Below are 15,728 nucleotides of genomic sequence, written 5' to 3'. Positions count from 1 at the left end.
TAGAGGCTGGGTCACATGGTGCTCTGGCCAATCACAGCCATGCCAATAGTAGGCATGGCTGTGATGGCCTCTTGGGGCAAGTAGTATGACGCTTGTTGATTGGCTGCTTTGCAGCCTTTCAAAAAGCGCCAAGAAAGCGTCACAAAAGCGCGAAGAAAGCGACGAACACCGAACCCGAACCCGGACTTTTACGAAAATGTCCGGGTTCGGGTCCGTGTCACGGACACCCCAAAATTCGGTACGAACCCGAACTATACAGTTCGAGTTCGCTCATCCCTAGTTGCTAGTGTTCACGCCCCTGCTCATTTTGGTCCGGCACAGGTTGCAAATGACAATTCTTTTATCGTCCGCACTTTCCTCAAAAAAGCGCCAGACTGCGGAACACTCACCCCTTGGCAAGGGAGATTGCCGCAAGGGGGTGCTCCGGGGAACAGTTGTGTGCTTGTTTGGTGTGGCCTGCCTTTTCCCTTTTGCCACCCCACTGCCTCTTCCAGCCTGTTGTGGTGCTGCAGATCCCTCCCTCTCTGTACTGCTGTCCTCGCTCGGCTTTCCACCTTCCCAGGTTGGGTCAGTGATTTCATCGTCCATCACCTCCTCTTCCACTTTCTCACTCTGATCATCCATCTGACTTGTTGACCTAACAACAACCTCACTTATTGACAACTGTGTCTCATCCTCATCATCAACCTCTTGAGACACTAATTGCCGTTGACTTATTGGCAACTGTGTCTCATCATCATCATCCACCTCGTGAAACACTAATTGCCGTTCCCCACCGTCATCTTCTTCTGACTGTGGATGCTCAAGAGTTTGTGAATCAGTGTACAAGATCTCCTCATGTCCCTCTTCAAGCAGGCTTAGTGAGAGGCCCAAATAAAGGAATGGCGATGAAAAGAGCTCCTCGGAATATCCGAGTGTGGGATCACTTGTTTGCCCAGACTCTCTATGGTGGGAGGAAGGAGGGTCAGGGTGAGGATTCTGTTGACCAGACTCTTGGCTACTAAGACTGGACTTTGTGGAAGACAGGGTGGTGCTTAACTGACTGGAAGCATTATCTGCTGCAATCCAACCAACCACCTGGTCGCACTGGTCTGACTTCGAGAGTGGTGTCCTGCGCCGCCCTGCAAACTGGGCCATGAAGCTCGGTATCATGGATGAGTGTGTTTCTTGTTCTCTGGCAGCAGGCACAGTTTCACCGCGCACAGGGCCACGGCCTCTGCGAGCACCATCAGCATCACGGCCACTTCCCCGTCCCTTACTGCTCACCTTCAGCATATTAAATGGTATATATGCTTGCAAGTATAAGTCTGTCACACGTACAGTAGCGCAGGATTTGTAAGTGTATGCGCAAAGAAATTACACTGAATGTCACTGATATTTAGGATGGGCAAACGTTATACAGGAGATGTAGTGCAGGTAATGTCACTGTCACCAGTGACCAAACAATTGCGCCGAATTTCACAGCGCAAATGTAACACAACAGATGTAGCAAAGGTTGTGTCACTGTCAGCAGCGGTCAAACAATTGCAAGCAATTTAGTGCAGGTTGCACTAATAATATATATGGCAGGCAGATAAAACAATAGTCCTTAAAAGGACTTTTGGGTCTCTAACACCTTTCACCAGTAAACCCTGCCTAACAAACAAACCATTTCCTGTCCCTACACTATCTGTCCCTTCCTATGCTCAGCTCTCCCTGACTCGCAATGAGCCCAACCCGTAATATAGCACTCGATGACGCGTTACGGACAGCCAATCACTGTAATGCCAGTAACCAACATGGCTTCGGCATTGCAGTGGATGGAAGTACTCACCTGTATGTTTATTGGCTGCATAGCAGCAAACAAACGTGCGGGGAGGAGACTCGAGCATCGCGTTTGAGCACACGCAGTGTTCGGCCGAACATCGCAATGTGCCTGGCATCGCAATGCTCGAGTAAAAAAGTGTTCGGCCAAGCATGCTCGCCCAACACTACTTACCATCCCTTCCGGAAAGCAGCAACATGTGGTGACACCTTGGTGGTATCTGGGTGAACTAGCGTAGAATTGGGGCCACCCCAAACCTGGCCACTGCATATACTCATCCTTCCCTGACTTTCTTTCTGCCTGTAAACTCTGCCTTCCCTGAGATTCTGCCTGTAGACTCTCCCTTCCCTGACCTTCTGCCTGTATACTCTCCCTTCCCTGACCTTCTGCCTGTATACTCTCCCTTCCCTGACCTTCTGCCAGCAGACTCTCCCTTCCATGGTCTTCTGCCCATATACTCTGCCTTCTCTGGCCTTCTGCCTGTATACTGTCCTTTCCCTGACCTTCTGCCTGTACACTCTCCCTTCGATGGCCTTCTGCCCATATACTCTGCCTTCTCTGGCCTTCTGCCTGTATACTGTCCTTTCCCTGACCTTCTGCCTGTACACTCTCCCTTCGATGGCCTTCTGCCCATATACTCTGCCTTCTCTGGCCTTCTGCCTGTATACTGTCCTTTCCCTGACCTTCTGCCTGTACACTCTCCCTTCCATGGTGGTCTGCCCATATACTCTGCCTTCTCTGACCTTCTGCCAGTATACTCTGCCTTCTCTGACCTTCTGCCTGTATACTCTCCCTTCCCTGGCCTTCTGCCTGTATACTCTGCCTTCCTTGACCTTCTGCCTGTATACTGTCCTTTCCCTGACTATCTGCCTGTATACTGTCCTTTCCCTGACCTTCTGCCTGTATACTCTCCCTTCCCTGACCTTCTGCCAGCAGACTCTCCCTTCCATGGCCTTCTGCCCATATACTCTGCCTTCTCTGACCTTCTGCCAGTAGACTCTCCCTTCCCTTGCCTTCTGCCTGTATACTCTGCCTTCCTTGACCTTCTGCCTGTATACTGTCCTTTCCCTGACTATCTGCCTGTATACTCTGCCTTCCCTGACCTTCTGCCTGTATACTGTCCTTTCCCTGACTATCTGCCTGTATACTGTCCTTTCCCTGACCTTCTGCCTGTATACTCTGCCTCCCTTGACCTTCTGCCTGTATACTGTCCCTTCCCTGGCCTTCTGCCTGTATACTCTGCCTTCCTTGACCTTCTGCCTGTATACTGTCCTTTCCCTGACTATCTGCCTGTATACTCTGCCTTCCCTGACCTTCTGCCTGTATACTCTGCCTTCCTTGACCTTCGTCCTGTATACTGTCCTTTCCCTGACTATCTGCCTGTATACTCTGCCTTCCCTGACCTTCTGCCTGTATACTCTGCCTTCCTTGACCTTCGTCCTGTATACTGTCCTTTCCCTGACTATCTGCCTGTATACTGTCCTTTCCCTGACCTTCTGCCTGTATACTCTGCCTCCCCTGACCTTCTGCCTGTATACTCTGCCTTCCTTGACCTTCTGCCTGTATACTGTCCTTTCCCTGACCTTCTGCCTGTATACTCTGCCTTCCCTGACCTTCTGCCTGTATACTCTGCCTTCCTTGACCTTCTGCCTGTATACTGCCCTTTCCCTGACCTTCTGCCTGTATACTCTGCCTTCCCTGACCTTCTGCCTGTATACTCTGCCTTCCTTGACCTTCTGCCTGTATACTGTCCTTTCCCTGACTATCTGCCTGTATACTCTGCCTTCCCTGACCTTCTGCCTGTATACTCTGCCTTCCTTGACCTTCGTCCTGTATACTGTCCTTTCCCTGACTATCTGCCTGTATACTGTCCTTTCCCTGACCTTCTGCCTGTATACTCTGCCTCCCCTGACCTTCTGCCTGTATACTGTCCTTTCCCTGACCTTCTGCCTGTATACTGTCCTTTCCCTGACCTTCTGCCTGTATACTCTGCCTTCCCTGACCTTCTGCCTGTATACTCTGCCTTCCTTGACCTTCTGCCTGTATACTGTCCTTTCCCTGACCTTCTGCCTGTATACTCTGCCTTCCCTGACCTTCTGCCTGTATACTCTGCCTTCCTTGACCTTCTGCCTGTATACTGTCTTTTCCCTGACCTTCTGCCTGTATACTCTGCCTTCCCTGACCTTCTGCCTGTATACTCTGCCTTCCTTGACCTTCTGCCTGTATACTGTCCTTTCCCTGACCTTCTGCCTGTATACTCTGCCTTCCCTGACCTTCTGCCTGTATACTCTGCCTTTCCTGACCTTCTGCCTGTATACTCTGCCTTCCTTGACCTTCTGCCTGTATACTGTCCTTTCCCTGACCTTCTGCCTGTATACTCTGCCTTCCCTGACCTTCTGCCTGTATACTCTGCCTTCCTTGACCTTCTGCCTGTATACTGTCCTTTCCCTGACCTTCTGCCTGTATACTCTGCCTTCCCTGACCTTCTGCCTGTATACTCTGCCTTCCTTGACCTTCTGCCTGTATACTGTCCTTTCCCTGACCTTCTGCCTGTATACTCTGCCTTCCCTGACCTTCTGCCTGTATACTCTGCCTTTCCTGACCTTCTGACTGTAAACAAAATTTTTCCAGTGGTATCAACCTGGATATTACTAGTTGGCGAGTGCCCACCTCCACACAGGGATTCTAGTCTGAAGAACTCGCAATCTCTTCACTTATGCTAACGGTTTAGCAACATGCCAACTCTGTAGGAACCGAGGACCTGCATCATGGAAGTCTCATTACAGGCAGCACCAGACAAGAAGAACACGTGTGTGATTTACGGTCCTTGCACCATCTTAGCCATTCAGAGGCTGCCTCTAATGTTATGATGATTAGACAGATGATGTCACCTTTTCATACAGAGGACTCAAAAGACAGAAGGTGACTGAAGGCAGATATCTGTGAAACATCAGCTTTTTTATTCTTGGACCTGGGTGACAGATAATATTAAAAGAGCCTGCATGACTTGCTAAGTCTTGTAACTCCGGTGGTCCATGTCCACCATCATTTCCAGGTGGTATGGCTGCTGGAGCGGTCACTGTGCTGCTCCATCCTACCACACAAGCTGTGGCTAGCTCATCGCCCACAGTGCCTCCCTCTGCTCATAGGCCACACATACACTTTTCTGCAGCCTCTTAAAGGGTCAGTGTGGCCATCCTAAACTGCCAGCATGTAGTCATGGCTGGATTAAAGGTAGGGTACACGAGGCCCTGGGGCAGCAGGGCACAGGCTCAGCTTTTGTGCTGGTGAGTGACTTTAGGAGTCAGTCTATATTGAACCTGAGCTGCATGCCCTTAAATCTGCCTGATCTACTTACTGACCCTGAGCTGCCTGCCCTGACCTCTGCCTGATCTCTGTACTGACCCTGAGCTGCCTGCCCTGGCCTCTGCCTGATCTCTGTACTGACCCTGAGCTGCCTGCCCTGGCCTCTGCCTGATCTCTTTACTGACCCTGAGCTGCCTACCTTGGTCTCTACCTTATATCTGTACTAACCCTGAGCTGTCAACCTGACCCCTGCCTGATTTCCATACTGACCCTGAGCTGCCTGCCCTGACCCCTGCCTGATTTCCATACTGACCCTGAGCTGCCTGCCCTGGCCTCTGCCTGATCTCTTTACTGACCCTGAGCTGCCTGCCTTGGTCTCTACCTTATCTCTGTACTATTCCTAAGCTGCCTGCCCTGACCTCTGCCCGATCTCTTTACTGACCCTGAGCTGCCTGTCTGATTTCCATACTGACCCTGAGCTGCCTGCCCTGACCTCTTCCTGATCTCCTTACTGACCCTGAGCTGCCTGTCCTAACATCTGCCTCATTTCCATACTGACCCTGAGCTGCCTGCCCTGGCCTCTGCCTGATCTCTTTACTGACCCTGAGCTGCCTGCCTTGGTCTCTACCTTATCTCTGTACTTACCCTGAGCTGCCTGCCCTGACCCCTGCCTGATTTCCATACTGACCCTGAGCTGCCTGCCCTGACCTCTGCCTGATCTCCTTACTGACCCTGAGCTTCCTGACCTAACATCTGCCTGATCTCCTTACTGACCCTGAGCTGCCTGCCCTGACCCCTGCCTGATTTCCATACTGACCCTGAGCTGCCTGTCCTGACCTCTGCCTGATCTCCTTACTGACCCTGAGCTGCCTGCCCTGACCTCTGCCCGATCTCCTTACTGACCCTAAGCTGCCTGCCCTGACCCCTGCCTGATTTCCATACTGACCCTGAGCTGCCTGCCCTGACCTCTGCCTGATCTCCTTACTGACCCTGAGCTGCCTGACCTAACATCTGCCTGATCTTTGTACTGACCCTGAGCTGCCTGTCCTGACCTCTGCCTGATCTCCTTACTGACCCTGAGCTGCCTGACCTAACATCTGCCTGATCTCCTTACTGACCCTGAGCTGCCTGCCCTGACCCCTGCCTGATCTCCATACTGACCCTGAGCTGCCTGCCCTGACCTCTGCCTGATCTCCTTACTGACCCTGAGCTGCCTGCCCTGACCTCTGCCCGATCTCCTTACTGACCCTGAGCTGCCTGCCCTGACCCCTGCCTGATTTCCATACTGACCCTGATCTGCCTGCCCTGACCTCTGCCTGATCTCCTTACTGACCCTGAGCTGCCTGACCTAACATCTGCCTGATCTTTGTACTAACCTGAGCTGCCTGCCCTGACCTCTGCCTGATCTTTGTACTGACCCTGAGCTGCCTGTCCTGACCTCTGCCCGATGTCCTTACTGACCCTGAGCTGCCTGACCTAACATCTGCCTGATCTCCTTACTGACCCTGAGCTGCCTGCCCTGACCCCTGCCTGATTTCCATACTGACCCTGAGCTGCCTGCCCTGACCTCTGCCCGATCTCTTTACTGACCCTGAGCTGCCTGCCCTGACCTCTGCCTGATCTCCTTACTGACCCTGAGCTGCCTGCCCTGACCCCTGCCTGATCTCCTTACTGACCCTGAGCTGCCTGCCCTGACCTCTGCCTGATCTCCTTACTGACCCTGAGCTGCCTGACCTAACATCTGCCTGATCTTTGTACTGACCCTGAGCTGCCTGACCTAACATCTGCCTGATCTTTGTACCCTCCTTTAGCTGCTGCACCTGATCTCCATACTGAATCTTACATAGTGTGGGCATTCGCTCTGGTAGGCAGGTTAGAGGACGCAATATAGAGGCAATGGACCAGGTTTTAAATCAATCTTCAGTGTTTATTCACACGCATAACATAACAGAACAGTTCCTTTTTTAGGCTTGGTGCTTGTTCGCACACAGAAAAAATTAAATAACATTCACCTGGTATCCTGGGTGTCAGTTCACACCCGGCTGAATGCTCAGCCTCAGAAAGTCCACTTGAAGGCTGTAAGGCGGCCTTCTCACCAGACACACAGCCTTCAGACCTCAGCGCATAGAGCATCCAAAACCACAGCGTCTCCACAGATTCACTGTGAAGTGGAGGATGATCCACACAGCTGAGACTGCTGGCTGGGTTTTTATATCCCAAAGCAAAATCCGGCCTGGAACGTGGGGATAAGCCACCCACCCTGCACTTTGGCTGCTCCCAGTAATAGCCGGCCCGGATCAGCTTTACAGCCATACTAACTAACAGTGTCAGTCAGCACTAACTGCCGCTGACACTTAAAATTACCGGCTCTTACCTCACCGAAGCCAGGAATCTCGGTGACACATACCTTCCGTCAATGACGGACCCTTGCGCCTTCCTACAATAGTTACATACATAGTTGATACGGTTGAAAAAAGACATAAGTCCATCAAGTTCAACCAAGGTATAGGTGAGGACACGAATTCCAGAAGGAAGTGAGACTCAGATTTCTACACATTTTCATAAGCATTAATGTCATTTACTTTTAAGAAATCATCTAAACTATTTTAAACCCTGTGACCACGTCCTGAGGAGTCTATCCCACAGATTCAATGAGCTTTTCCTTCTCCAGTCGGAGGCAGCGCCCTCTGTCTTTTGAGGGCATTTCACATGGAACAGTTTTTTACCATATTTTTTGTATGGCCCATTTATATTGTACAGGTTAATCGTGTCCCCCCTTAGACGTCTCTTCTCAAGACTAAATAAATTCAATTCTTTTACTCTCCTCATACCTCAGACCCTCCAGGCCCCTCATCAGTTTAGTCGCTCTCCTCTGTACTCTCTCCAGCTCCAGGGCGTCCTTTCTATGGACTGGTGACCAGAACTGAACTGCATATTCCAGATGAGGAAGCACCAACGCTTTGTGGTAATATTATATCCCTGCCCCGCGAGTCCAGGCCTCGTTTAATGCATGACAATATCCTGGTGGCCTTAGAAGCAGCTGATTAACATTGTGCTGTAATTTAATCTACCATCTATAAGGACCCCCAAATCCTTCTCTCTAAGTGACTCTCCAGTGTTACTCCCCCTAGGACATATGTAGCACAGAGATTATTACTACCAATATGCAGAATTTTACATTTGTCCACATTGAACCTCATTTGCCAAGTTGATGCCCAATCACTCAGAGTGTCCACGTCAGCCTGTAGTTTGTGGACATCTTCCATAGACCGTACAGTTCTACACAGCTTAGTGTCATCTGCAGAAATAGAAATGGTGTTATTAATCCCATCCTTGATATCATTAATAAATAAATAAATAATAGAGGGCCCAGCACTGAACCTCGGGGTCACCACTTATAACCTGGGACCACAACTCTCTGGACATGGTCCTTCAGCCAGTTTCCAATCCAATTACAAACTATACTTTCCAAGCCAATAGACCTTACTTTACCTTCACCTCACTACATCCACAGCCGCCCCTCTGTCCAGGCTTCTACTCACCTCACTACATCCACAGCCGGCCCTCTGTCCAGGCTACTACTCACCTCACTACATCCACAGCCGCCCCTCTGTCCAGGCTACTACTCACCTTACTACATCCACAGCCGCCCTTCTGTCCAGGCTTATACTCACCTCACTACATCCACAGCCGCCCTTCTGTCCAGGCTACTACTCACCTCACTACATCCACAGTCGCCCCTCTGTCCAGGCTACTACTCCCCTCACTACATTCACAGCCGCCCCTTTGTCCAGGCTTCTACTCACCTCACTACATCCACAGCCGCCCCTCTGTCCAGGCTTCTACTTACCTCAGTACATCCACAGCCACCCCTCTGTCCAGGCTTCTACTCACCTCACTACATCCACAGCCGCCCCTCTGTCCAGGCTACTACTCACCTCATTACATCCACAGCCACCCCTCTGTCCAGGCTTCTACTCACCTCACTACATCCACAGCCGTCCCTTTGTCCAGGCTACTACTCAACTCACTGCATCCACAGCCGCCCCTCTGTCCAGGCTACTACTCACCTCACTACATCCACAGCCGCCCCTCTGTCCAGGCTACTACTCACCTCACTATATCCACACCCGCCCCTCTTTCCAGGCTACTACTCACCTCACTACATCCACAGCCGTCCCTCTGTCCAGGTTACTACTCATCTCACTACATCCACAGCTGCCCCTATGTCCAGGCTTCTACTCACCTCACTACATCCACAGCTGCCCCTCTGTCCGGGCTACTACTTACCTCACTACATCCACAGCCACCCCTCTGTCCAGGCTTCTACTTACCTCATTACATCCACAGCCGCCCCTCTGTCCAGGATACTACTCACCTCACTACATCCACAGCCGCCCCTCTGTCCAGGTTTCTACTTACCTCACTACATACACAGCCGCCCCTCTGCTCAGGCTACTACTCACCTCCCTACATACACAGCCTCCCCTCTGTCCAGGCTACTACTCACCTCACTACATCCACAGCCGCCCCTCTTTCCAGGCTACTACTCACCTCACTACATCCACAGCCTCCCCTCTGTCCAGGCTACTACTCACCTCAATACATCCACAGCCGCCCCTCTGTCCAGGCTACTACTCACCTCACTATATCTACAACTGACCCTCTGTCCAGGCTACTACTCACCTCACTACATCCACAGCCGCCCCTCTTTCCAGGCTACCACTCACCTCACTACATCCACAGCCACCCCTCTTTCCGGGCTACTACTCACCTCACTACATCCACAGCGGCCCCTCTGTCCAGGCTACTACTCACCTCACTATATCCACAGCAGTCCCTCTGTCCAGGCTTCTACTCACCTCACTACATCCACAGCCGCCCCTCTGTCCAGGCTTCTACTTACCTTAGTACATCCACAGCCACCCCTCTGTCCAGGCTTCTACTCACCTCACTACATCCACAGCTGCCCCTATGTCCAGGCTTCTACTCACCTCACTACATCCACAGCTGCCCCTCTGTCCGGGCTACTACTTACCTCACTACATCCACAGCCACCCCTCTGTCCAGGCTTCTACTTACCTCATTACATCCACAGCCGCCCCTCTGTCCAGGCTTCTACTTACCTCACTACATACACAGCCGCCCCTCTGCTCAGGCTACTACTCACCGCCCTACATACACAGCCTCCCCTCTGTCCAGGCTACTACTCACCTCACTACATCCACAGCCGCCCCTCTTTCCAGGCTACTACTCACCTCACTACATCCACAGCCTCCCCTCTGTCCAGGCTACTACTCACCTCAATACATCCACAGCCGCCCCTCTGTCCAGGCTACTACTCACCTCACTATATCCACAATTGACCCTCTGTCCAGGCTACTACTCACCTCACTACATCCACAGCCGCCCCTCTTTCCAGGCTACCACTCACCTCACTACATCCACAGCCACCCCTCTTTCCGGGCTACTACTCACCTCACTACATCCACAGCGGCCCCTCTGTCCAGGCTACTACTCACCTCACTATATCCACAGCCGCCCCTCTGTCCAGGCTACTACTCACCACACTACATCCACAGCCGCCCCTCTGTCCAGGCTACTACTTACCTCACTACATCCAGAGCCACCCCTCTGTCCAGGCTACTACTCACCTCACTATATCTACAGCCACCCCTCTGTCCAGGCTACTACTCACCTGACTACATCCACAGCCACCCCTCTGTCCAGGCTACTACTCACCTCACTACATCCACAGCCGCCCCTCTTTCCAGGCTACTACTCAACTCACTACATCCACAGCCTCCCCTCTGTCCGGTCTACTACTCACCTCACTACATCCACAGCCGCCCCTCTGTCCAGGCTACTACTCACCTCACTACATCCACAGCTGACCCTCTGTCCAGGCTACTACTCACCTTACTACATCCACAGCCGCCCCTATTTCCCGGCTACTACTTACCTCACTACATCCACAGCCGCCCTTCTGTCCAGGCTACTACTCACCTCACTACATCCACAGTCGCCCCTCTGTCCAGGCTACTACTCCCCTCACTACATCCACAGCCGCCCCTCTGTCCAGGCTACTACTCCCCTCACTACTCACCTCACTGTATCCAAAGCCGCCCCTCTGTCCAGGCTACTACTCACCTCACTACATCCACAGCCGCCCCTCTGTCCAGGCTACTACACACCTCACTACATCCACAGCCGTCCCTCTGTCCAGGCTACTACTTACCTCACTACATCCACACCCGCCCCTCTTTCCAGGCTACTACTCACCTCACTACATCCACAGCCGCCCCTCTGTCCAGGCTACTACTCACCTCACTACATCCACAGCCGCCCCTCTGTCCAGACTACTACTCACCTCACTACATCCACAGCTGCCCTTACGTCCAGGCTACTACTCACCTCACTACATCCACAGCTGACCCTCTGTCCAGGCTACTACTCACCTCACTACATCCACAGCCTCCCCTCTTTCCAGGCTACCACTCACCTCACTACATCCACAGCCACCCCTCTGTCCAGGCTACTACTCACTTCACTACATCCACAGCCGCCCCTCTGTCCAGGCTACTACTCACCTCACTACATCCACAGCCGCCCCTCTGTCCAGGCTTCTACTCACCTCACTACATCCACAGCAGCCCCTCTGTCCAGGCTACTACTCACCTCACTATATCCACAGCCGCCCCTCTGTCCAGGCTACTACTCACCACACTACATCCACAGCCGCCCCTCTGTCCAGGCTACTACTTACCTCACTACATCCACAGCCACCCCTCTGTCCAGGCTAATACTCACCTTACTATATCCACAGCCGCCCTTCTGTCCAGGCTACTACTCAACTCACTACATCTACAGCCGTCCCTCTGTCCAGGCTTCTACTTACCTCACTACATCCACAGCCGCCCCTCTGTCCAGGCTTCTACTCACCTCACTATATCCACAGCCGCCATTCTGTCCAGGCTACTACTCACCTCACTACATCCACAGCCGCCCCTCTGTTCAGGCTTCTACTCACCTCACTACATCCACAGCTGCCCCTCTGTCCAGGCTACTACTCACCTCACTATATCCACAGCCATCTCTCTGTCCAGGCTACTACTCACCTCACTACATCCACAGCCGCCCCTCTGTCCAGGCTTCTACTTACCTCACTAGATCCACAGCCGCCCCTCTGTCCAGGCTTCTACTCACCTCACTACATCCACAGCCGCCCCTCTGTCCTGGCTTCTACTCACCTCACTACATCCACAGCCGCACCTATGTCCAGGCTTCTACTCACCTCACTACATCCACAGCCGCCCCTCTGTCCAGGCTTCTACTTACCTCACTACATCCACAGCCGCCCCTCTGTCCAGGCTTCTACTCACCTCACTATATCCACAGCCGCCACTCTGTCCAGGCTACTACTCACCTCACTACATCCACAGCTGCCCCTCTGTCCAGGCTACTACTCACCTCACTATATCCACAGCCATCTCTCTGTCCAGGCTACTACCCACCTCACTACATCCACAGCCGCCCCTCTGTCCAGGCTTCTACTCACCTCACTACATCCACAGCCGCCCCTCTGTCCAGGCTTCTACTCACCTCACTACATCCACAGCCGCCCCTCTGTCCTGGCTTCTACTCACCTCACTACATCCACAGCCGCACCTATGTCCAGGCTTCTACTCACCTCACTACATCCACAGCCGCCCCTCGGTCCAGGCTTCTACTCACCTCACTACATCCACAGCCACCCCTCTGTCCAGGCTTCTACTCACCTGACTACATCCACAGCTGCCACTCTGTCCAGGCTTCTACTCACCTGACTACATCCACAGCCGCCCCTCTGTCCAGGCTTCTACTCACCTCACTACATCCACAGCCGCCCCTCTGTCCTGGCTTCTACTCACCTCACTACATCCACAGCCGCACCTATGTCCAGGCTTCTACTCACCTCACTACATCCACAGCTGCCCCTCTGTCCAGGCTACTACTCACCTCACTATATCCACAGCCATCTCTCTGTCCAGGCTACTACTCACCTCACTACATCCACAGCCGCCCCTCTGTCCAGGCTTCTACTCACCTCACTACATCCACAGCCGCCCCTCTGTCCAGGCTTCTACTCACCTCACTACATCCACAGCCGCCCCTCTGTCCTGGCTTCTACTCACCTCACTATATCCACAGCCGCCATTCTGTCCAGGCTACTACTCACCTCACTACATCCACAGCCGCCCCTCTGTTCAGGCTTCTACTCACCTCACTACATCCACAGCTGCCCCTCTGTCCAGGCTACTACTCACCTCACTATATCCACAGCCATCTCTCTGTCCAGGCTACTACTCACCTCACTACATCCACAGCCGCCCCTCTGTCCAGGCTTCTACTCACCTCACTACATCCACAGCCGCCCCTCTGTCCAGGCTTCTACTCACCTCACTACATCCACAGCCGCCCCTCTGTCCTGGCTTCTACTCACCTCACTACATCCACAGCCGCACCTATGTCCAGGCTTCTACTCACCTCACTACATCCACAGCCGCCCCTCTGTCCAGGCTTCTACTTACCTCACTACATCCACAGCCGCCCCTCTGTCCAGGCTTCTACTCACCTCACTATATCCACAGCCGCCACTCTGTCCAGGCTACTACTCACCTCACTACATCCACAGCTGCCCCTCTGTCCAGGCTACTACTCACCTCACTATATCCACAGCCATCTCTCTGTCCAGGCTACTACCCACCTCACTACATCCACAGCCGCCCCTCTGTCCAGGCTTCTACTCACCTCACTACATCCACAGCCGCCCCTCTGTCCAGGCTTCTACTCACCTCACTACATCCACAGCCGCCCCTCTGTCCTGGCTTCTACTCACCTCACTACATCCACAGCCGCACCTATGTACAGGCTTCTACTCACCTCACTACATCCACAGCCGCCCCTCGGTCCAGGCTTCTACTCACCTCACTACATCCACAGCCACCCCTCTGTCCAGGCTTCTACTCACCTGACTACATCCACAGCTGCCACTCTGTCCAGGCTTCTACTCACCTGACTACATCTAAGCCGCCCCTCTGTCCAGGCTTCTACTCACCTCACTACATCCACAGCCGCCCCTCTGTCCAGGCTTCTACTCACCTCACTATATCTACAGCCGGCCCTTCTGTCCAGGATACTACTCACCTCACTACATCCACAGCCACCCCTCTGTCCAGGCTTCTACTCACCTCACTACATCCACAGCCGCCCCTCTGTTCAGGCTTCTACTCACCTCACTATATCCACAGCCGCCACTCTGTCCAGGCTACTACTCACCTCACTACATCCACAGCCGCCCCTCTGTTCAGGCTTCTACTCACCTCACTACATCCACAGCTGCCCCTCTGTCCAGGCTACTACTCACCTCACTATATCCACAGCCATCTCTCTGTCCAGGCTTCTACTCACCTCACTACATCCACAGCTGCCCCTCTGTCCAGGCTTCTACTCACCTCACTACATCCACAGCCGCCCCTCTGTCCTGGCTTCTACTCACCTCACTACATCCACAGCCGCACCTATGTCCAGGCTTCTACTCACCTCACTACATCCACAGCCGCCCCTCGGTCCAGGCTTCTACTCACCTCACTACATCCACAGCCGCCCCTCTGTCCAGGCTACTACTCACCTGACTACATCCACAGCTGCCACTCTGTCCAGGCTTCTACTCACCTGACTACATCCACAGCCGCCCCTCTGTCCAGGCTACTACTCACCTGACTACATCCACAGCTGCCACTCTGTCCAGGCTTCTACTCACCTCACTACATCCACAGCCACCCCTCTGTCCAGGCTTCTACTCACCTCACTAAATCCACAGCCACCTCTCTGTCCAGGCTACTACTCACCTCCTCATAAAAAAAACAGGTTAGTCTGACAACTTCCGTCCTTGGTAAACCCATGCTGGTTATCACTTATAATATTATTTACAGTCACATACTCCTGTATATAGTCAATTAAGAGTCTTTTAAAAAAAAATCCCACAACAGAAGCTAAACTAACTGGTCTATAATTACCTGTGGAGGACCTTGATCCTTTTTTGAATATGGGGACCACATTTGCCTTGTGCCAATCACTTGGCCCTGTACCAGTCCCTAGAGAATCTTTAAAATTATAAACGGGGGCACAGCAATGACTGAACAGAGCTCTTTAAGACTCTTGGGTGTAATCCATCTGGACCCGGAGCCTTGTTCACATTTACCCTATTTAACTTCTCTTGGACCATATGAGTATATCACTGGATGCACTAACAGCCCCAGCACCACAGATATCAGCTCCTTTTTCTTCTTTTGTACATACAGAGCTAAAAAAAACATTTAGTAACTCTGCCTTTTCCTTATCTTCAGTGACTAACCCCCTTTTACCATTATTTAGGGGCCCTACCTGCTCAGACATTGGTTTTTTAGCATTTATATTTTTAAAGATTTTTGGGGGATTTGTTTTGCTTTCTTTTGCCACCTGCTGTTCGTTTTGTATTTTTGCTAAATTTATCTTTTTTTTTCATTTTTTATTAAGCCCTTTGTTATCTTCAAACGCTACAGCTGACCTCTCAGATATGTATTTTTTAAATGCCCTT

At 52.4% G+C, this 15,728-nt stretch overlaps 1 protein-coding gene across 1 annotated transcript in view; it reads right to left on the bottom strand.

The window, feature by feature from the left end:
* Positions 1 to 3,327: 3,327 nt before the first annotated feature.
* LOC122923008 (ribosome-binding protein 1-like) overlaps positions 3,328 to 15,728 on the bottom strand; it is a gene marked incomplete at its 3' end in the record, with an annotated part of 46,831 nt that continues 34,430 nt past the window's right edge. The window contains exon 2 of the mRNA XM_044273797.1: positions 3,328 to 4,414. Within this exon, the coding sequence (XP_044129732.1) occupies positions 3,328 to 4,414 (1,087 nt within the window). The remainder of the gene's footprint in view (positions 4,415 to 15,728) is intronic.

The sequence above is a fragment of the Bufo gargarizans genome, unplaced genomic scaffold (assembly GCF_014858855.1).
Source record: "Bufo gargarizans isolate SCDJY-AF-19 unplaced genomic scaffold, ASM1485885v1 original_scaffold_1150_pilon, whole genome shotgun sequence".
NCBI classification, from domain to species: domain Eukaryota; kingdom Metazoa; phylum Chordata; class Amphibia; order Anura; family Bufonidae; genus Bufo; species Bufo gargarizans.
This window is presented reverse-complemented; position numbering and strand designations above follow the sequence as displayed.